Genomic DNA, 24550 nt, shown 5'->3' with positions numbered 1-24550 from the left:
GGGTAAACCCAGACGTAGTTATGGTAAGTCAGACGTATTTGAGGACAAACCCTGACGTTATTTAGGAAAACTGAAGACAAACTCAGACCATACGTATTTAAAAACAAACTCAGACGTATAAAAGGGCAAAATCACATGGTCGAACATAGGCATAAATAATACCAAACTGACATGGTCACATCATTTTATTCTATTTAACAATATATGATACAATTGTGTCGACAACAACACTTTAAGTGTACATTGACAATAAACAACACCTTTAAATGACAAATGTTTTAAAAATATAAAATATTAGTACTGTACTTATTCATAATCAAGGTATCTTGATTACTGTGAAATCACATATATGTGCAAGATACAGTGATATTTTTCAACTATCAAAATCATGAACCTTAAAAATTGGACATAAACAATTAATAACCTTGAAGTAGTTTATTACACCTGGGAGTATTATTGGCCCCAGATTACACAAAAACGTGTGTTAGTACTATGCAATCACCTACGCAGTGATCTCCCTTGATGACCAGATAACCTCTGCCGCCACTACGAAAATAGATGGATTTCAGCTACAGTATATACTTTTGGGGAAGTTTTTTTTACACATATTAAATTTTATGCACTATTGAAGTAAAGTTCCTTTAAATAAAATTGTTTTAAAAATTAGTAAAAACACACAAAAAATAACTTCAACGAACGCAAATCTTAACTGTTTGCATGACGTCACATGATATTGATCATTATCACATGACATGCGTAGTGGCAGTGTACTGTATGACAAAAGGAAGTAACCGCTGTAAAGTAAATAGTAAAACTCAAATGCGACTTTCCATAAGTTGAAAATACATAACTAAATGCTGACTTGAAATGCATGGCAAGAATATATTCGAAACTCTTAAGAAACATACATATTACCAATAGAACGAGGCATACAGATAACCAAAAAACTAAAACCATCAAAATACGTGAATAAAAAATGTACCTGAAACAAAACTAAAATAACCAAGAAACAGAACATTGTACATGTATGTAGTGCATCCACGAGTAAACAGCTATAGCATTTAAACAAAAAGGAATGTGATTTTACCTGAAAAGATTCCCTTTGATACAAATAAAGCAAAAAAACCAACACTTTAGTTCAGGCGAATACAGTCATTGATTGAAACATAGATTGAGTTTAAAGAGGGATTTTGTACTTCAAAACAACCATTGGTTTGGAAGATAGGTTGTGCTTAAAGGGGGATTCAAAACAGCCATTGGTGGGAAAAAAATTGAACCTTCAAAACAGCCATTCAATGGTAGGAAAAGATTGAGCTTGAATAGAGGCTTTATACATAAAAACAACCATAGGATTGTACATAGATTGTGCTTTATAAGGGATTATATACATGTAATTAAAACAGCCACTGGTGGGACTATAGTGTGTGTTTAAACGATTATGTAATTTAAAACAGCCACTGATAAGAACAAATTGAGCAGGAAGGCCACTTTGTACTTCAAAACAACCATTATTTGGAACATACATGTAGATTGTTCAAGAAGGAGGATTAAACATGGATTGAAGGGGGATTTTATCCTTAAAAGGGGCGAACTCATGACAATGCAGTATAATTATGGTGAACTTCTCTTCTGTAAAATAATGATTTTATTTTTGTTCAACTTAAATGGCTAAATTTACACATTTTCCTTTAAAAACAAATTTTATTTAGTGCTTATGGTGAATTTGAGGAATTATAGTGGAATTAGGCATTTTTTATTATTGAAGCGCTTAAAATATTAAGATTTACAGTCATGTAAAAAGTAACCTTCTTTTGGCCAACTTCATAATTTGAGGACTTAGCACAACATGGATGTAATCAGCAGTCTTGCACAGAGCCTACAAATTATTTAGTGTTGTCACTGAAAGTTGGCTATGTCCCTCAACACAGGCTGCAAATGCCAATGCATAGGTTCGCATATCTAAATTTTAAACTTACCATGGTTTCAACCAATATCTTTGTGCAAAAAAGTCCCATAGATCTATTATAAAAAATAAAATCACTATATGTTGATAGGTTGAGTGGTTATTCAATCTTCAGTTTAGGTTATAACTTGTGTTACACATAACAGAATTCTCAGTACAGAATGTAGGCATCCACTAAACAATGCCAAAAGAATGTCTACTATATGCTACACAAATGCCTATAGATTGTGGCACTAAACATCTTCTGAGTAAAACGCAATACATGTATGTGATAATTGAAATATACCATAATATTGTTATACTAGGACGAAAAAGACAATGAGCTTTGAATGATGGAGTCAATCAAAATAACTGTCTATATGCGTGTGTTTCCTTCAAATAATGTATTGTTGTAAAATTGATAAAATATGTAAATTACTGGTTAAAACAGGAAGTACCGGTACTAACTTTTTTTTTTTTTCAAATAATGTTTTTTTCCTCACTGTGGCATGAACACTTATTTAAGAAGAGAGAAATGTATCAGACTTTTCATAGCTTTCCAAACGATATGGTATTGATGAATCAACATAAACACTTGTTACATGTTAAATATAGTTTAATGCCAATAAGTATTTGTTTTAAACAAAGATACATAATTTGGCCTCTAAAACAGAGTATTTAAAATCTGATTGAATATTTAAATCTAAATACAATAAAGTAAAAATAGAATTGCTTCTTTCCGATTTCACTGACCCCCCCCCCCCCCCCCCCCCATCAATAAAAACAGTAAGGTCGGCGCCTGTTTCGTAGGTAGGGTCGAGTAACCCAAAACAAATGTTGTTGTTTTTTAGGCCCTACCCAAAACCATGTACCAAAAATGAGTGAAAAATAAAGCAAATTTAGAGTCGGGTGGGGAAACCGGAAAAAAACAATCTGTTTTCGTTACACCTGATGAAAACTATGTTGCAGCAGTCATGAACTAAATGAGATTCGACAATGAGTAACCATAGAGATTTTTCTTTTAAAGAAAACTCCCATCAATGCACATATTGAAATTATAATATAAATAATTTAATGTGATTTATTTTTAGTTACAACCCAGGGAGTTGTAAGTCTCGGACCAGTGATAGTGACTCTGAAATTGAGTGAAGCAAATATAAATGCACAAAACAAGACAAAAACATCGCAGAATTACAGTTCATAATTTTTTTTAGATTTCTGAAAACAAATCAAGAGACACATCTTCGGCCATCCTTAAAAAATGTGTTTGACATGACCAGACTCAAACTTTTAGTTCAGAAAATATTTTTTATGACTCAGTGACAACTTCACACTAAACAAACCTGGCTTAATCCAAGGGCTATTTCCCAACTCAATAAAAAAGAAGTCTAAAATTGCATGAACTTTGAAAAGGTCTTAGGATGACAGCACACACACACACACGCACGCACGCCCGCACGCACGCACACACACACAATCTTCAAGGATGGACCAAGATACAAGAAATGTAGGAGCTGAGGTATTTGATTTTGCTCGATATGTGCTGACACAGTTATCATGGTGACATCGCTTAACATATATACATATCATATCATATCATACAGAAAATATATATAATTAAAATAAAGGATATATGAACACATGGCGAATTCGAACATAAACAAATTAAAAAATATACACTAACAAGTATTTACAACACAACAATAGTAAGCAGAAAAAATATTCCTTGTTTGTCAAAGTTTAAGAGAACATCTTCAGCGAGTCCTACTGCTTCATAATAAACAATTACTAAGTCTCCTATAAACAGAGAATATCATTTCAATGCTTAAAATTTATATTTTATATTTGATGCCCAAAAATATTACAACATATTTGATGCCCAAAAATATTACAACATATTTGATGCCCAAAAATATTACAACATATTTGATGCCCAAAAATATTACAACATATTTGATGCCCAAAAATATTACAACATATTTTTTTCCTGAAATGAAGGATATGAAATTCCTGGGATATTTACAATTTTATGACAAAAAGTGGAAACCTCATACATAATCATAAAAGTTAATACCAAACACAGAGCACTGTGAAAACATCAATATTTAACAAACAAATAACACATGTTATCCATGCTAACAAACACATGTTATCAACTATGTCTTATCAACAGTAACAAACATTAATCACAGTAAAATATATATTTTGGTCCCGTCAAAAATCATTGGTCCCTTTTACACAATAAATGGTACATAATTCTAATGTACATGAAAACTACAAACAAACAAGCATGTATCTAGATTCTCGCATTTTTATTTTTTTATTCAATGTTTAAGCCATGACACGTGAAGAACTTGCAAATTGCCAAGAAAAAAACAAGATTAAATGCAGCTGAGAATCTAAAGAAAATAAATTAAAGCAGAATTACAAAGACAAACATGGCAGCAGTACTGTTTCAAATAAAAACAATTCTACAGTAAAAGCATCGAAAATCATTTAGAAGAGCAGTTTCAACATTGTTATTAATTTTAATATTTCCTCTGATGTCATCATCTAACACTGCAAAGATACATTGTACTTGTTTTGATGTGAACTCAGAAAGCTAAAATACGGACAATCCTATTTTGCAATATATATCAATGGCAGATTTATAATTGATATTATGGTAATGGATTCCATTTCTATGAATTTACTAGCGCAACAGGGATACTTTTTGAAAAGTAAGCTTAGGAATCAGGTAAAATTCTCCAGATGCGAAGACAAAAACCTTGCAGCAGTTTGTACAACACTGAACAATAAAATCAGCAGTTTGTGAAATTAGCAATTCATAAAATCATCAGTTTGTGAAATTAGCAATTCATAAAATCAGCAGTTTGTGAAATAAGCATTTTATAAAATCAGCAGTTTGTGCAATAAGCAATTCATAAAATCAGCAGTTGTGAAATAGGCAATTCATAAAAATCAGCTGTTTATAAAAATGATCAGCTCTTTATAAAATACGGTAAGCAGTTAGTTTAATCCATTTTGTGAAAAAAATATTTCATAAAATAAACTTCTGTTTGGGAAATTCAATTATTGTTTGTGATATAAGGAGAGTGTAAAATAAAGCCTTTCACCACTTTGCGACATACTCATTTTCTTTTTAAATCCAGATTTTGTGTTTACTTTGCAGCAGTGTGTAAAATTTGGTGGTTTTCTAGGGTAGTGAAAGCACTGGTATACCACAATGCGCATCAGAACTTAGAGGTGGTAATGTCTGGTGAGCTATTACACGTCAACTTGGATTCATGCACCGGCACAAACCTGAGGTTGATAAAACAGGCAATTGGTCAATTGATTAAAATACATAAATCAAGCACAGCAGGAAGTGAACATGGTTATATAAAGCACAGAAAAACAGGAAATGGGACTGGGAAAGTTGTTAAGTTGGGCAAGTACAGTAAACTACTCTATTCAGTTATGCCATAGCCAAAAATTAGGGTAATGGCACCCTTATACTGCCGACAACACCTAGATGCTATGGTTATGCCTGGATAAACTCCCTTGAAGCTACCTTTACTTTGACAATGCTTTTTAAAACTGACTATACCTTGGCAATATTTTCCAAAACTGACTATACCCTAGCATTTTCCCCTGAAACTGACTATACCCTAGCATTTTCCCCTGAAACTGACTATATTTTGGCAAAGTTTTCAGAAGCAGACTATACCATGTACCATGATTTTTTTGGAAACTGACTATACCTTGGCTATATTTCCTGAAATGACTATAGTTTGACAATTTTTAAACATACGCCCACAAACTAAAGGTTTGCAAAAAGAAGGGCAAATAATGCTCTAATTTCTAAGGGGAATCCATTTTTGATTCAATGTACATAATGGTATGCACACTTTTTTAAAATATTATGTATTATGTTATAAACATTCATTTTAATCTCAAGTCTATTTCATAAACATGACAACTTACTATGCAAAATTATAAATAATTAAATTGCATCAAATGTGACTTTCACAATATATCACCACCCTCTCCCCGCTATTTTAGGACTAATTCTACATTTCATGTATTCAATACACAAGTCCAATTTTTTTAATTTCTTCAGTCTGAAAGCTAGGCAAGTAGAGGACAGCTTTAGGTCTGGGTGTAAGGCAAAGCTTCCTGAGATTGGGTTACCTTCTATATCCAATACAACGTTGTAGACATAGTTTACACTGATAGATACATGATCTTAATTTCGGAACACGTTGTGAGGCCCCCTGGTAAAATATTTTTGTAAGTTAACTTGTTTGAAAGGCATTGGCAATGAGATGTGACCACTGATAAATCAACTGTGAGGGCCTCATATAATTAAATCAGTGACAGTTGAAATACAGCCAATACATGACAACGTCTTCATTTTTTGAAACTACAAGGAGCTTTGCCTTTAATAAACATCTTAAGTGCCCCTAACAACAGCTACTATTCCGTAATCAAACAATTAACAACACTTTAAATAATAAAACAAACTATTTTTAAACTTTAACAAGAACATCAATAACTTTGAAAACCAACATTAAACAACATTTTAACTCATACAACCAACTATATCTGAAACTGCAATATTAAAGTCAAGTCTCAACAGATCCAATGTGAAACCTTTTCTTAGGTTTCCGATCCGACAATGAGCTTGTGCGATCTCTACTGAAGTTGGCATCGTCCGGGAATTTCAGTGTAATGTTTGTGTCGGAACCAGAGCGTTTTAACGGAGGTGTCCAGTTACGTCGGTTTTGCTTTAGCCGGGTGATACGACTTGGAATGGCGTACATAGAGCTGGGCTGAATCACGTAGCTGAAAATATGTTTATACACATTCAAAGCATGGGAAAATTTCTAAAAAAAATATTTTTAAACAATTTTACCGTACGTCAAAATAATTTAAATCAAATTTCACAAAAGACAATTAAGCTTCCTACAATTATCTTTTCAGTACTCTCCCTTTAGAAGAGAAAATACTCTTCACATGGAGAATAAAAAAGCAGTAAATGACAAAACAAATATACTCGGATCATATTTATTTCATTATTATATACTTACATTGCTATAACAGTATTTAGATAATTTGAGAAATGAGCTCAATAAAGCAGGAAATAAGTACGAGTTTATTTGAAACCTTACAGAGACCACTTCATTTCCAATTATTACACACTAGGGCTGATTTCTCGAACAATCTTAAGAAAGTATGCGTATTGTCTTTGGCAACATATGAACCAAGTTTAAATTGAATGTATTGATAGTTCTTTGAGTTATGACCAAGATTAAAGGTTTTGCATTAAGATGCAGCTAATGTCAATGAGCCCAAGGTCATCACAATACCTAGCTCAGAGTTCAGTTAAGGCTAAAACAGTTGTTCATGTTCGCTAACTGTTTTGTTTTGTATCCATGTTGCATCGCAGCACATACACTACACACGGCGAACCAAATCACAAACACTGTAAGTTGCAAACACCAATGATGCTTGATCTTCAGAAGCGACATTCAAAATGCATGTGATATACTTACACAAGGTCACCATGTGATATACTTACACAAGGTCATCATGTGATATACTTACACAAGGTCACCATGTGATATACTTACACAAGGTCACCATGTGATATACTTACACAAGGTCACCATGTGATATACTTACACAAGGTCACCAGTGCGTAGTTTTCTCTTTGGGGAAGGGTTAAGGATCACATAACAAATGTCATTCTTCTTATATTCCATAGAACCTGGAACACACAAGCAGAATGGTTAAATGTATGCCTCGGCGAGTTACATTAGCAGAGAGTACCATTAAGCGGTTTGCGAGCCCTCCTTATACTTCAGCAAGATCTGAATCACTAGTTGATAGATTACCACAGGGGAGGGGTGCATTAGCAGAGAGTTTCACAAAACGCTATGCAAGCCCTCCTTACTTTAGCAAGACCTTAAATCTACAGTTGATAAGTTACCACAGGGGAGAGTTGCATTAGCAGAGAGTTTCACAAAGCGCTGTGCAAGCCCTCCTCATATTTCAGCAAGACCTGAACAAACAGTTGATAGGTTACCACAGGGAAAAGGGGAATTATCAGAGAATACCACATAGCACTATGCAAGAGCCCACCTTATATTCAGCAAGACCTGAATCATCATGCGAAAGGTAAAAACAAGGGGGAGTTGCATTAGCACAGAGTATCACATAGCGCTATGCAAGAGTATTCATTACCTAAGCAACAACCTGAATTTAAGGTCGAGAGGTTTCAACAGGTTTGAGTTGCATATTCAGAGTGTACCACATAGCGCTATGCAAGAGTCCACCTTATATTTCAGCAATGACCTTAATCAAAATATTATATATATAACTAGGTGATGCTGTCTGCTTAAGTAATGACCCCCCCCCCCCCCCCCGCTTAGTACCTTTCCATAAGGATTGTTGTATAGCGTTCAGCGCTTAATAGTGAATAGCAACTCATCCTACATTTCATTGGGTAAAGGGAAGAGGGTTCAATTTGACATTAATTAAAGAAGGTGATAATACCTTTTTGCTTTCACCACTCCATTTTCACAACTGATGCCATAATACTATATCATAATGGTGCTTCAAGGGGACACTATACTACTCTTCGTTCTATAACTCCCGGGGACCAGATTTATGGGATCTGCTAGTCATTCACCCATTAAGAATTATACCAAGTGACATTATTAATATGTATACCAAGTTTTTTGATGAACCTTTATATCAAGTTTCATGATTACCATGCATACCAAGTTTTATGTCAATGTCTTGAACACTTTAAAAATGCACAACGACGATAACAGCTCCCCAAAACCAGTTATCCCCAAAACTGTGGTTATGCCAATATAATGAAACTATCTCAACAACATTTTGAAAATCAGATGAGTTTCTAAACTGGTTCAAAATCTAGACCAACGCCATAGAAAGTACACACTTAAATTTTCATTTTCATTCCGGCCAACTTTTATCCGGTATCCCTCGTCCTATCATTTTTATTTGACAAAATTTTGAACTCTGCAAGCAAGGAAAGTTGGCCAAAATAAGATTATTCAATACATTTTTAATTTGAAGATTTAACAATAAATTTACCCAACCATCCTTTTAAGAATTTTTAAAGTAAAAAATTAAAATCCATTTTTCTCTGGCATTTACTTAATGACAAAAAAACATGGTGCTCACAGTAGTCATCAATAGTGAGGTCGAGACTCTTCATTCTGTTCCGTATGAGATCAGAGATGTCCTCGCGCTCCGGATTCTGAGTATTCCAGTGTTTCTGAATGTTCAGCTGGCTGTTCACTTTCTTCGGCTCACGGTGATGGGTCAGCTTCTTGCCATTGGCCTGCTCTGTGTTGTTGTTCTGAAGAAAAATATTAGATTAATAGACAAACTTTGGACGCGGGTGGCTGTTCACTTTCCTTGGCTCATGATGACAATGCAGTTTCTTGCTGGCAATATGCTCTGTGTTATTGTTCTGAATACAAAAATATTTGAGGTTCTTTCCATCAAACTCAAATTGGTGACCATAGATGATGGATCACTTTCTGTATTACTTTGTGACAATATAAATATCTATCATGTGTTTTTGGTACGGATGGAAAAATCCGACCCGAGGGCACGCGCTTAAGCCGGTAACAAGGCTTGCCGAGTTACAGGCCACGCAGCTGCCCGAGGGTCGGATTTTTCCATCCGTACCGGAAAAACATGATTGATATTTTTTCTTGCATACCTAAAATTATGAATTTGTGGGAAAATTGACGTAGAAAACACACATTTGTACATTTCACCAAAAAGCTTGTGCGACATTGTGTACTGACATCATAAAGTGCAGTAATTTTAAATCACTATCGACATCAAATAGTTCCTTTATTATTCACGCTTTTACGATTATTATTTTCAATTTTAATTGAAAGTATTGTATACTTATATTTTGTTGAAATTGCAGAATAAACCATGCAATAAAAGAAATAAGAAGTGGCGCGTTGTTGCGCGTGACTCATCTTACATGGGGGGTGTAAGATTAGTTTTTCCAGCACTGGTCACATTACCGGAAACACACGTCTGGTATGCAAGAATGGATTTCTAACCATCCACATGCTTAGTGCTGATGTTATCAGAAATATATTTATACCAAACCAATTTGTTTTCATCCACTAACTGCCTATTTTTGTTGGTTGTCATGATGCCGAGGGAATTTCTTAGCCCATGTTCTACAATGCTCTGCTGAACCCAATCAAAGGATCCTCCAAATTTATGAGTTGATTATTGATTATTTTTTAACAGTGGAGAGTATAATAACAGGGGATTTTTTCTGTTATTTATGAAAATGACTTGTTCCTTGTAAATTGGAATGAATTTTTTCGCATGTTATTTTACTAATTCAGAATTTGTAATAAATATTTACAAAGGCTGCAAAATTATACTCAAATATTTGTTTAACCATTTATTTGTGAGCTATTAGAACTTCAACAGCAATAAACTACAACAGAATTTCTTGAATTGTGGAAAAAGCATATTTTTTAGCACTGGGAACATTAGTTAATATTGGCTATAAAATTCTCTGAACTAGCTTTCAAATTAACCATTCCTCTTTGCAAGATCATAAATTGGTGTGTATAAGTACTTATGAAATAAGAGGTTTTCGAGGAAATACCCACCGGTGGTGTAGGAGAGGCTGGACTGGCTGATTTGATTGCTGACTGGTTATCAGTTCGGTACAGAGCAATCGGGACTTCTCCCGTTGTTGAACACAGAGCGTGGTATAGTTCTCCGTATGTGCGGTAGCGTGCAAGGGTAGTCCGCTTGATTCGGATCTGAAATTTGGCGTTAATGTGTAAAAGAATTAAACTAAAGCAAGGATGAGTCAAAGAATTACATAATTTCAATCGTATCACATAATTTTATCATGTTGTTCCTGTGACATTTTCACAATTTGTTGCGGTCAAATTACAAAAAAAAATGTTATTTCATCAGAAACATTGTGTATCCTATAAGTGTAATCCATAAACACCCCTCATCTTCTGCTTTATTTTTTACCAATAATCTGTGTCAATTTGTGATAATTTAACTTACACTGGAAAGATGTCCAGAGTTTTCCTCAGCGTCAATTCCAAGCAAAAGGCGTACAAAAGTGATGAGGTATCCTTTTACAAATGTCTGAAATGATACAGGTTCAATTTGACTTATGCATTGAATCATAAAAATAACATATTCGGTAGACAAATCAGAATCAATGATTTCTGACAATGAGTTTAAAATTAAAGATCAATAAGTTTAAAAAATTTAATTTCCATGCGTAACATTGAAAATCAGAACCGCTTGATAATAAATTTTAAATTAAAGATGATCAGGTTTACGATCATAACTAGCCATGCGTTACCCTGTTTTTGGCTTTAACTGAGTTTCAATAAAAATATCATGAGAATATTTATTGTCAAGAATCTGGCTGTAACTTGAGCACTCTCAATCAGCGTAACGTTAGCAACTAAGATATCTTATTGAAACAGAACCCTGGGGTGGTATTCAATATTAAACTTAAGTAAATCTTATGATCATACAACATTGATTTCATTCACTCTATTGGTCAGTTATTGATAACCAGTAATCTGATTAGCTACATCGTTCTTAGATCCAACTTAAGACCAATATTGAATACCAACCAAGGCCCGCAGCAAATAGCCTATAAATAAAATAATGAGGCTAGCCGACAGTAGTAACAATTACTTTAATGAAACATAGTTTAAATATAATATATATTGTCATATTTTCAATCCAACATACCTGATAAAGCAGTGTGTCTAACATACTGGCACTGAACACCTGGCCTGCAGCAAATGGCAGACGGAATATATGGCTCAAGTTTGACGTCATGCTTGACTTCAGTTTCTGTGGAAGAAAAAAATATTAATACCGTCAGACGCACAAATGAAGATCATAAATATCTTTCATGTGTTTCTGGTGAAGATGGAAAACCATAAGGCACATGTGGAAGCCGGTAAAGAGGGTTGCCAAGTTACTGGCTAGCAGCGTGACTGAGGGTTAGATTTTCCAATCCACAACAGAGACATGTGATCGATACTTTTACGTGCATACGTAAATTTGACATTACATAAGATGACAATCCTAAACAATAACAAAATTATTCAGCCTTCCATGTGCAAGTTAAAGAAAAAAAACCCCACAAAATTATCATTTTAAAGTCCCGAATCAGTATTTTGTAACTTGTCAGGGTCATAATCAAGCATGATTTTGTTTTGCTATATGATGCCTGGCTTCACAAGAAAGATTTGTTCGACTTTGTTTTACGATTTTCGAGGTGAAAAATAGGAGCAGTAAATTAGGATTAATACAATAAAACACTGATATGGTTTGGCCTTGTGTTTAAATTAAAAAGAAGAAGTTTTTTTCGATATTATTAATTGTTTTTATTAAATTATAAATATAGCTTCACAATAAATAAAAAGAAATGTGCAAAACTTTTATAATTGTGGATGTCCAGCCAAATTTGTTAGCTACATTTACATACCCTTTCTAGGTCAGAGATTTTCTGTGAGTATTCGTCATGGGCGCGGAAATGCATGAACCGCATGTTTGATGCCTGGTTTAGCTCCGTAATAATGTTGGCATTCGGGAACAGCCTGAAAAACAATGTTACTTGGTGTATATACAGTGAGAACACTTCACGAGAATTGGCTATATGCACGAAAATGCATAAACCCAGGTCAGGTGGTTCTGCTTGGTAATTAAGTTTGCATTTGAGAACAGCCTTACAAAAAATGCTACTCATTGAATATTCAGTAAGTAACCCTCATTGGCACCAAAATGGTTATACAGAGACTAGTAAATACGTCCATTGGTTATGTATATTTATGTCAGGCTGGTTTGGCAATGAACAAATTGACTATAATGATGATTGGTGATCCAAATGTAAGCATGTTCATGAACCATGTAAAAACACTTGGCCATAGTTCAGAACATGACTAAAGTGAAAAATTGTGAATATTAAAATATTAAAAACTATTTTTTACTTACTTTTTAATAGCATAGCTTAATCATGATTTGAAAAGGTCAGATTATCTAAAAAAAAATTCTCTCACAGGTATTGTTAGCTTGTATACCCGGTATTCCTTTTAACACAAAAAGTGAAGATTTTTTAGTTGCAGAACCTACCAAAAGGAAACATTTTTTAAATCCAGGTGAGCATAAGGGAGTTGTTGCAAGTATTTTCTGTTTTTATATTATATAATAAAAACTGCAATAAGTACTTGAATATGGTTTGCACGGCAACAATGGTCTCGGAGTCGGCCAGCGTGTCCTCGCTCTCATTTTCACTCTGCTCCTTGTTTACGACCACAAGATGTGACGCTTTGTTGATTCCTGCCTTCAATAGGTCATCCACACTGGAAATACAGATACAATAACAATTAGACGCTTAGCCACAAGCCAAAAACATTGCTAGTAGACTTCAAACCTACAATGCTTTATCATTAAGAAAAGCAGTTTGAAAACATGACATCATAATTTGTTTTTACTATCGTTACACTCTCTCTATATAAATGATTTGAATGGTTACAGAGAATGCTGTACTTATTCCAACCAATCAATAATCATTTTGGTTAACTTTAACTGAACATAAAAGTTAACCAGTGTTCTACAATTAGGAGTATAGCTCATTCCTGAGAGCTGTGGATTACTCACCAACCAATTTTTGATTATTTTAAGCAAGTTACCTCGATATAGATCCCAGCATCCAGTAGACAAGAGGGAAATATGAGATTGTTTCCTGAAATATTACGTCCGGCCTGAAATAAAACAATGAAATATTGAATATGTTTTTTTTTTTTAAATAAGCTATCCTGAGATTTTCATTTTTGTTTAAAACGATTAATAAATGGTTATTTTTATTAAGAGATCTTACAAGCATTGGCATGTTGTCAATAACATTAAAGAATTCTTTTTCAAGGCTCTGATGCCATCCATCATATCAAATTACTTTATATAATTTTTCATGGGTGTTTTATCACAAAGTTTTTTTAAATCTGAGATGAACTATCCAACTCAAATGATTCATTGCAAAGTAGTTATCTGAGTTGGATAGTTCATCTCAGATTTAAAATAAAAGATATGAGCACTGTCATCCATATAGCTACACTCGCACAGATGGACCGTTTTGACAACTTTTTTATTTCCTGTCTTAGAAAGATCCAATTTTTGCCTACATGTGTATGAACCAGTGATATATATATGACAGCTGACAAAGAATCAGATCACAGTTTTTCATATTTACATTCAAAAATTTATGTTTTACGATAACGAATTTTTCTTAAAGCGTTAGTAATGCTTTTAGCCACGAAACTTCATTTTTCGAACGTGGATATTAGAAACTGCGATCTGATATTCAGAGCATTCCAAGACAAAAAAAACAAATAGCTGTGGAAAGGATGGGATGCTCAAACCGATAAGCTGGAATTTTCCTATCAATTACTTTCTATGTTGAAGTTTATAAATAAAGAAATTTCATTTCGGCTTCATGAAGTGTGCCATAATTATGATCATAAAACTTGTGAATGTTACAGCGAAAACTATATACAGTCGAAACCCAATGACTCGAAATCGCTTGGCTCGAAATTTTATTGGCTTTAACTAGATGTACAGGACAGATTTCTTTAAACTGAAGGTAAGCGGCTCAAATATTTCGACGCTAGAGGTATTTTCGCCGGTCCCTGAGAGTTCGAGCGAACACACTTGAATAAAAAACTTCAGTGCAATATATCCTTAGAATATGGAAATTATGCCAGCAAAACTCACGTTTCCTCCAATAGAAGAATTATGGGACACAGCGACTTCATGCCGATAAATTGTGACCTCAACGGCACTATAAAGTTGTAGATGCCATTACACGCGTGTTCTGCTGCAAGAATGATCAGCTGGTTCGTCCAGCGTTCGTCGTTGGTGTTCTTATATGTACAGTGCGAACATTTCTGAAAAGAACAGTTCCTTTAAGGATAAAAAGTTCCTGCGTACGGTATATCCCAAGGCTTTTAAAACATGGTTCAAAGACTTAAACGTTAAAGATACAATCCATATATTTTGCCAAGAATTGAATTCACAATTATGTTTGATTTACCATATCACAATTTGCAACTGTTGTTATAACTCAATCGAGGTGATGTGAGTTATGTCCCTTTGAAATTAAAAGTAAACAAACTAGTTTTCCCCTAGTGCATCCTAAATTCAATGATTTATGGTATTATTAAAATTTTGGCATAATGCCAAAAGCCCAAAAGGCACTTTGACTAATAAAAAAACCTTGATTTGTTCTTCTTAAAAACAAAGTCTTATTCAACTGGGTAGACTATTCAACGTTATTTATTCATCTATCATCTATGAGGCCATTTAAAATGTTTAACCATGTTGGGCTGTAATCTGGTAAAATGAGTTGCGAAAGTAAATGAGTAATTACTTAAGTATTTTTGAGAAACTGGAGCCTGTTACTGTAATTGTATGATATCATTAAGGTTTCTCTGGCCCTGACTACACATGTTGCTATGACAACCCTGATTACTCACCACGCCCCACTCCAGGCAGCACAGGGGTCTCCGCTCCCTCATCAGGTGACAGATGGCCCTTTTTGAGCCAACATAGAGGGTCACAGGGGGTGGCCCTGTAACAAACCTGAAAATATGGGCAAAATTGATTTATGAACAGAATGAGGGTGATACAAAGTCAAAAGTAAAGCATTATATTATTGTGCACAAAAATATGTGTCACATCAGACTCTTTTTTTGCTTTTTTTAGTTGATTCTATGGTATAATTGAGATACTGACAGCCAGGGTTAAGTTAAACTACTAACAGGATAAGATATGACCAAAATAACAGTGGGTTTTTTTTACATTTGTTCTGCCATCTTTGGTTGCAGACAGAAACAAACTCACTAAAAACTGAATACAAACTGAATTATGCATAGCAGATTGACTTAAACTTAGGCAGACTCACTTAAACCTAATTATCCTAAATAACAACGTACCGAATAACATATTTGTGATAGAGTTTAGGAATAACATATTTGTGGTAGTTAAGAAATAACCTATTCGAGATAAAGTACATAAATTACATGTTCATGTCTGAGATAGAGTTAAGAAATAACATACTTTAGATAAATAGAGTTAAGAAATAACATACTTTAGATAGATAGAGTTAAGAAATAACATACTTTAGATAGATAGAGTTAAGAAATAACATATTTGTGATAGAGTTAAGAAATGACATATTTGTGATAGAGTTAAATAATAACATATTTGTGATAGAGTTAAAAATAACATATTTGTGATAGTTAAGAAATAACGTTTTTGAGATAAAGTACAGAAATAACATGTCTGAGATAGAGTAAAGAAATCACCTATTTAAGATATAATAAAGAAATCACCTATTTAAGATATAATTTATCTACTTATACATTCTGTTCCTGACTATGAGTTTCCTGATTAAGATTTTAAGAACAGAGAAACTAGGATACATAGAGCCAAACGTGGCGTATATGGGTGTGTGGTCTCTCTCTAGCTTTGTTACAATAAACAGCCACCAAAATTAGCTAAGAGTTAGAAAGGATAAAACACAGTCATAACTCTTGCTGGGGTCTGTTAAGTGATATAATAATTATGATGTGAGTATCATCAATGGCTTTAGGTGAACTTCAAAAAGGAGAACTTATAAACGGTGAATCGTGATTCAAACCTCTTTAAGATAGAGCATCCATTATTTTGTGATATTTATTAATAAGATAAACATTGATGCATGCATGGGTAGCAGTCAACAATTTGGGGTTCACATCTTCACCAAAGTGATGACACAAAACAAATACAACTTCAAACATTTTTGAACGATTTACATTTTTGGTTGTTTTCAAAATCAAGACCTCCCAAAGCAAACAAACATTCTCAAAAAGAAAATCTCTGATTGGTTTTAAATTCTTTTATCTTATTTCTTTACATTATTTACAAAATATTTGTAAATAACTACCGGAGAGTTTTTAATTTTGGTTCAAAATAAATGTTTTTGAAGGTCGGAATCGATTTAATTCTTACAATAGGGTGTGCCAAAATCCGCTTTTATTTGGCACATTAAGACACAGTTTAAAAAAGGCAACCAATCAGAAATGTTTTACTAGATCTTTCTAAGCCATAATTCCAGTCCACTCCAGCCCAAACTTTAGAGCATGCCTCGGTGACAACCCCTGTTTTACAAGGCACCACTCACTCAAAGGGAGACAAATCATTATTTGGAAGAACTTGTTGAATTCTCTCCTTTTTAAATGGATCTTCATCCTCACTGCTCACATAACTGTGAGAAGGGGAGGTAAACCTTTGAAATGAGTAAGATTTATGGTTACTGATGAGAAAATAACATATATTTAAAGAAAAAGCAACTGAAACTATACCATTGAATTCAGTGAAAGACATCGCGGTCTTGTCTGTCGTCCATTGAAATTGCCAAAGAACAGAATCGCAATTTGAAATCATTTCAAATACATTTTATTGAATTTGCGGAGAAAACTGATATTTTTACCAGATGCTATCATTCAACAAAAGCTACACATTCCACGCCCAATCCCCCCCCCCCCCCCCCCCCCCCCCCCCGCGCCGGCAATCTTATGGGGAAAGTGACAAGACCATGGTATCTCTAACATGATTCTATAGTAGACAGATGTTAGTTAAAGTCATACAATAATTGCTTATTGCATCATCTAAAGATAAATTAATTGTTATACTTATTTTCTGATAAATGAAAATTGTTACATTTTATTAAATATTGCGAAGCAACACCATTATGTCAATGAAATAGCCAGATTATATGAAGACCGATTCTGAAATATCTTCAAAAAATCTGTTCAATGAAAACTACTGGAAGAAAAGAAGTGACTTCACAGATTGTTTTAAGATTCAAGATTCAAAGAATTTTTCAGAAGTCTTCAGTATCTTTTCAGTATCTATCTTGAATGAAAACTGCTTAGAGAGGGAAAAGCAACTCAATAAATATCTATTAAAGACCTAAAGCTAAGGGAAAGAACTACTCACTCATCTTGGTTCATGTCCAGGTATTGTTCCAGGACCTGTGAGCGGTCAGGAGGACCTGTGCCATCTATATGGTCAAACTGGTCAGTTGGGTCAATGTGGAATTTTGCCTTCGTGTCTCCATTGGCATTGGGTGACTTGGTGGGGCTAGAACAACAACAACAATAATCTTATGAAATACATACAATGCACAATAACCAAAGCCGAAACATTTCCTACTAAACTTTTAAAGGTTTGAGATACATTTGGGTGGCTAATAGCAAGATCACAAGCAGTGAACAAAAAATTCACAAACATCAGGGCTGTCAGTTTGATAGCAGTAACATAAAAAGTTATTGATAATTTTGGGGTTTTAAGTTTAATGAGCACCCTTTGGTCTTAAAAATTCACCAAAAATCTTCTGCAGTTTAATAAGTATACAAAGCAATAATATTGCATTGAAGAAAATACATTTAAATGTCTAAAAATGTACTCCAATGAGATTGAAGAAAATGTAACAAGAGCTGTTACAGAGACAGCTTCCTTGACTATTCTTCCACTTTTAGGGTTTACACTTGCAAAGGTAAAACATGCATGGATCACTGTAAAAATTATATTACATGCATACTCTGAATCAGACTTTCAAAGTTGAATAATAAAGTGCCATAATTAGCATTATATGTAAAATAGATTTATTTCACTTGATCTTTTAAGCAAGTTTGATAGTTGGGGACACCTGTCTAAAAGATAAGTACAATACATAAAGTAATTGTTGTGATATTGGCTTAAATGTTTTTTCATGCAAAACCTTATCCAATTTATATTTTATATGCAAAAATGTTTTCAAACTGTAATAGTAATGTAGGTTGAATAGTATAAAGTCTCAATGCAATACATCAAGTAGTTACTAAGACATTAACCTATGCAAAAAACATAACCAGAATTTCTAAGTCGAATAATAATGGGCTATAATTTCTATAACATGCAAAAAAGAGTTATCTAACTTTGATAGGTTTGATAGTTTGGAACACATGTTAAATGTTTCAATGCAATACATGATGTTTTTGTTGAGATGATGACTTAAAGGGGTTAACATGCAAAACCTTAACCATGGTATTCAGATGCCAATGCTGACACCACCTCCGATGCTTAGGTGAGTAGTATAGCTCTCCTTATTCTTTGAGTAGTCGAGCTAATACAATACCCGAATATGTAAATCAATGAAAAACACTGTTACCAACCTTTTCTTGAAGTTGTTGATCACAGCCTGGTGGTGCATGTCCTGTGAAGGTGAAGGTGATGGAAGAGATGAGGAAGAGTCGGACTTCTCCCCAGTAGTGTACGTGGCCCTCTTCACCCTGTTAGCTAACTCGTAACTGCAAAGTGTGATAACAAAAATATATATGATTTTGTTTAGACTAAATATATATATATATATATATATATATATATGTCCAAAACAGGAAAGGTGGCTAACATTACATGGCTGGCTAGTTCACTAGAGAAATATGGAGTGCTAATTACTGTCTCCTTACAAGCAAAATATTTCAACCACAAGCTGCCTGGAAGTGGTAATAGGACTTAAAAAATGGTGAAATATTTTGAACAATGATAACCTGGAGCTTCAGTAACAGGTCTTCTGCTTTGCTTTTGACCTTTGGAAAATATTTAAACATTTGTCTTTTGGTCAGTGGTAACCTGGCCAGTTAGGTAACCCAGTAACAAAATTGTTAAATGAAAACAACACAACATTAGACATACCCCTGTTGTATGGTGATGGTGTTGAACACGCTCTCTTCTTCACCGTAATCCTCATCTTCATCCTCTGAGTCCAACATCCGCTGAAGTTCTGCTGCCATTCGCTCTGAAAACATATGCTTCAAACTTCTTGACATGTTCCAAGAATCCTTAAGCACTGTCTTAACCACACGCTAGTTATTGAACGTTGCCCTTGACAACCTAGTTCAAAACCTTTCCTTCACCTTATCAATCAGAATTGAAATGTTACACTCATGCAAAGCGCATAATTTCAATAACCAAGATTGAGTGTGAAGGAACAATTACAAATCTAACCTTGATTTGTTGAATAAAAGTCTGTAATGACTCTTGTTAGTTTATGAACAAGAGCACTAGGTATGTATGTGGTCTGGAATGAAAATCTACATTATCTAGATATAAATGAAATTCCTTGCTTGTTTGTGCCCGATTGAGATTATTTTGAAAACAAACAGTACAGCCTTAGGTGAAAGAAAAAATTTGTGATAAAAGTCTTTTACATGTTAAACTGTACAAAATTATTCTGAGAATGTTTTTACTTTCATGCAATCTATTTTGTTATAACTAAGAAATCTGCTTGTCTGAAAACTTACACATTATGATGAAGCAGTAATAGAATGATGCTAGTTCCATCACCAGTTACACAAAAGCTACTTTCTTTGTGTCGGGGAAGGTATAGTATGATTTTGGAAATAGGAGTTTAACAATTTGATTTATTTGAAAAATCAACCAAGAAATACTTTTATACTGTTCTTTATTAAAAAAAAAATGCTATCAAAGAATTCAATGCTGATATAATAATGTGAAAAAGTTAATAAGCTAAAAATGACAGGAAATTGCATTGATTTTTCTAAATAAGCACAAAATGCTAGCTTTTGCTGGTAAGGCCAATATAAATCAATTGCTAGATTTTCATCTGATTTTCTTTTTAAATGGGGGGGGGGGGGGGGGTCTTAGATCACTGTTTCACTGTTGATCAGTGTTCATGCTCTTTCTAATTGCTTAAGAGACCATATACAAGTGTTTCTAGACTAGCCACAAACATGATGAAAACTATTCTTGTTTTCTATGCACCAGTCAATTGTAACCATGGCCCCCCCCCCCCCCAGGTCCGGGGGTATACCGGGGATAGCCGGGGAAAAGGGCTGTTATTTTACTGTTCAGGTGCCCCCCCAGGGCCGGGTGACCGCGGTGGTTTTGTCATAGCGCCAAATTTAATGGAGATTGGGCCTTATATAGAGTCTCTGGGGTGCGGAGGCATTTGGCCGGGGTTTAATCATCAGTTCGTCCCCGCAGGGCGGGGATTTTACCCGGGGTTGGCTGGACCGTAAGTCAAAGTCCTGGCTATTCCCCGGACCTGGGGGGCCGTGGTTACAATTGACTGGTGCATTACATGTGAATGTACATGTAGGTATGAACAATTGTAATTACCGGACAGTACTTCAGGGCTGGTACGTAAATACAGACTCTATTGTATCATTTTTACTGGAGTCAATAAGGGGTGGCAGAAGAAAAAGGGGGCAAGCGGGGATGAAAATCTAGCAATCAATTTATAGTAGCCTAAATCTGAATGCTTAATAAACTTATCACCTAAAAAATACAAAAATAGATACCCTTTTGTTTTCCTAAAAGAAAATAGAAAGCAAAATTATTCATGCACTGTCTAGCAATTGCAACTCCTGCAAACTAAGACACTTTATTCTTGTCAGAAAAAAGGAGTATTAAAGAAATAGAATGCTGCTTATCAGATGTGTAGACTGTCGAGAGCGACCATGTTTTCCAGTATAGGTCAACATGACCTTTGCCCTATTGACTCCAACATAAATAGAGGTCATCTGCAGACAATGACCAATGTGTGTACCAAGTTTGAAGGCTATATGAAAGTTTTGATGCTGATAAAACCGATGACAAACAAAGTAAATGTAACTCACAGTATCAGCACAGCTTTGCAGGTGACATAATAAAAACGTCTCGGCTCAAAATGATAATGGCCTAACATACGTGTAGTTATGGAAGGATTACCAGATTCTGATTCCAAATTGAATAACTATTAAACTGTCTTTTTAAAGAGCAACTTAGGCTTGAATGAGAGCTCGCAGAGCAAGCACCAATGCTGGTCTCTTGATTTTCTGTTAAAAAAGGGCATAACTAAATCATTATAAAAGCAAGATTCATTTGCTATGCTGTTCTTGTGCATATTGTCTCTTGCAACATGTGAACCAAATTTCTTAACTTTTTTTTGTTTTGATCTTTCTGCATCCACACGAGAAAAATGACAGAAGGGACTATGCCAAGACTATCACAATTCCCTTTTCAAAAAAAAATGTGAAGCTTATGAAACACTCAACAATTCTCTTCTTAATAATTACATAAGTTCTCTGTTCATGCAACACTAACTATCGGCATGCATTACATCCTGCTACTGGATACCTCCAAACACCTACCCATATTTTTTGCTCGTGTAGACTTGGTATCGTCTTGCCTGAGTGCTTCCGGCTGTATTTTTGCATATTCCTCCTTGGTCACGCTCATGTAGAAACAGAAATCGGAGCCCTTGAGTATGTAGCTGGGCCCGGGGTTGAGTTGGAGATGAGGCTCGTCAACAGTTGTGTCAAGTATGGCCACAAGCGATATGCCAAACCTGAAATTGGTAGACAATATTACATGTTAAGGGGTCACCTACCAACCTCATAAGGTATATATCACGTTATTATCCTGTTAACATTGGTCAATTTATGGGAAATGTTTCATTTATTCATCGGAATTGGAAAAAAATTTGGTACAATATAAAGATAAGTGACCCAATAAGGAAAATTATGGAGCATAGACATGTGAAAAAGATATATGAAACAGACATGTGAAATAGAGATATGAAACAGATGTATCAAACAGACATATGAAATTGTGATATGATAAACACATAAGAAATAGAGATGAAAAACAAAGATGTGATATAGAGATATGAAATAGACATGTGAAATAGAGTGATATGAAAAATCATGTGAAATAGAAGTAGGAAAGTTATGTGAAATAGAGATATGAAATAGACATAACTTTAATGTTATATAGACATGAATTAGAAAGACATGAAATAGAAAGGTATGACATAAACAACTGAAATAGACATATAAAATAAAGATATATGAAATAGACATGTGAAACAGAGATAAGAAATAGATATATGAAATACAGATATGAAATAGAGAGATTTGTGAATAGACATTCGAAATTGAAATGTGAAAAAAAGATATGATATGAATAGAGATAAAACAGACATATGAAATAGATGTTTGAAACAGAGATAATTTATGATTAGACATGTGTAATTGACATTTGAAATCACGATGTGAAATATGGATATAAAATGTGAAATAGACAACGAAAGAGATATATTATGACAAAAATATATAATTTCTCTCCAGCTTACCTCTGATGCGCCTCAGCAGAAGCCGTAGTGAAAGATTTTCCCACATAACTGCTGAAAAAGAGACTCCGCTCCAGCTGTATGTGGTAGATCTCGTTACCAGAGTGACGACCGTATGTCTGCTGCCATTGGTCTGTTGCCAGCTCGCCTTCACTGTGATTGGAGAAAAAAGAAGGCAATGTTTATTATTTTGTCATAAAATTAAACAAAAAGTGGATGGACTTTATTTCGTTGGAATTTAATCAGGAGTTTCCATTAATAGATAAGAAGATTCAGCTTGCAGAGTCCATAAATAGAACTGAAGACTTATTTAAATTAAGTATTGAAACATGAGCGAAAAGTTTTTTAATATACAATCCTGAATACACAGTTTGTGTTCAATTTTTCCAATTTATTTCAGTCTCTATTTCCTCCATTTGTTTCAGTCTCTATTTTCGCAATTTATTTCAGTCTCTATATTCCCCTATTTATTTTAGAGTCCATTTTTCCGAATCCATCCAAGTCTCTATTTATCCCCATTTATTTTAGTCTCTATTTTTCCAAATTTATTTCAGTCTCTATTTTCCCCATTTATTTCGGTCTATATTCCTCCCCCATCCCCATTTATTTCAGTATCTATTTTTCCCCATTTATTTCAGTCTCTCTTTGCCCCCTCCCAATTATTTTATTCATGTAAATATCATGATTGTTCTTTACTTATGAATTTAAAATTAATTCAAGGCCATTCAATTTTATGTATAGAAACTTGTAAAAGGAGTTGATTCTCTTTAATTATTATTATGATTATGGCCCATATTATTTTTTTCAAGTGGCACATATTTCTTCAACATCATTTCCTTATTCAAAAATATATTTGACTATGCTCTTATATTAAATAATTTGTAAAATACAATAAATATTCAATATATAGTGTGTTCAGCCATAATTATATATTATATATTTGTTATATTGTGAAGGTATAGTTATGATCAATATAATTGTACATAACGCGAAAATATTCTGAAACTGAATACATACAAATATATTATTAGATAAACATAAGTTCCCGCACAGAAAATTACAAGCATAGAGTTGTAAGAGAAGGACAAGATATTACCGGTAATGCTTAACAATCATTTAATATCTTAAAATGAATGATTACAAACCAAATCAAATTTCCGATTAAAAGCAATTTTTCCCCAATCATTATCATCTGACTAGAATGGCTATATACTAACTGATTATATATGATTTTTAATGCCTTTATTGTTAGACTAATAATAAACAGCCTAAAGAAGTGCTGAACATGTGGAAGGCTTTTTTTCTTTGCAAAGAGCTGAAAATGAACATCATGAATAGCAACA

The 24550-nt window shown here is 34.0% G+C and overlaps 1 protein-coding gene across 6 annotated transcripts in view; it reads right to left on the bottom strand.

The window, feature by feature from the left end:
• Nucleotides 1–3864: 3864 nt before the first annotated feature.
• LOC128205617 (potassium channel subfamily T member 2-like) overlaps nt 3865–24550 on the bottom strand; it is an 80397-nt gene continuing 59711 nt past the window's right edge. For 5 of the 6 annotated variants that reach the window (XM_052907372.1, XM_052907373.1, XM_052907374.1 and 2 more), the window contains 17 exons: nt 23211–23360; nt 22228–22424; nt 19769–19871; nt 19249–19383; nt 18032–18175; nt 17214–17318; nt 15526–15631; nt 14765–14937; nt 13687–13758; nt 13222–13356; nt 12483–12594; nt 11738–11842; nt 11030–11113; nt 10615–10770; nt 9140–9317; nt 7610–7694; nt 3865–6769 (listed from right to left, as the gene is read on the bottom strand). In XM_052907372.1, coding sequence (XP_052763332.1) covers nt 6550–6769; nt 7610–7694; nt 9140–9317; nt 10615–10770; nt 11030–11113; nt 11738–11842; nt 12483–12594; nt 13222–13356; nt 13687–13758; nt 14765–14937; nt 15526–15631; nt 17214–17318; nt 18032–18175; nt 19249–19383; nt 19769–19871; nt 22228–22424; nt 23211–23360 — 2260 coding nt within the window. In that variant the 3' untranslated portion in view covers nt 3865–6549. The remainder of the gene's footprint in view (nt 6770–7609; nt 7695–9139; nt 9318–10614; nt 10771–11029; nt 11114–11737; nt 11843–12482; nt 12595–13221; nt 13357–13686; nt 13759–14764; nt 14938–15525; nt 15632–17213; nt 17319–18031; nt 18176–19248; nt 19384–19768; nt 19872–22227; nt 22425–23210; nt 23361–24550) is intronic. The other variant, XM_052907377.1, reaches the window with a different exon arrangement.

The sequence above is a fragment of the Mya arenaria genome, chromosome 10 (genome assembly GCF_026914265.1).
Source record: "Mya arenaria isolate MELC-2E11 chromosome 10, ASM2691426v1".
In the NCBI taxonomy this organism is placed as follows: Eukaryota; Metazoa; Mollusca; class Bivalvia; order Myida; family Myidae; genus Mya; species Mya arenaria.
This window is presented reverse-complemented; position numbering and strand designations above follow the sequence as displayed.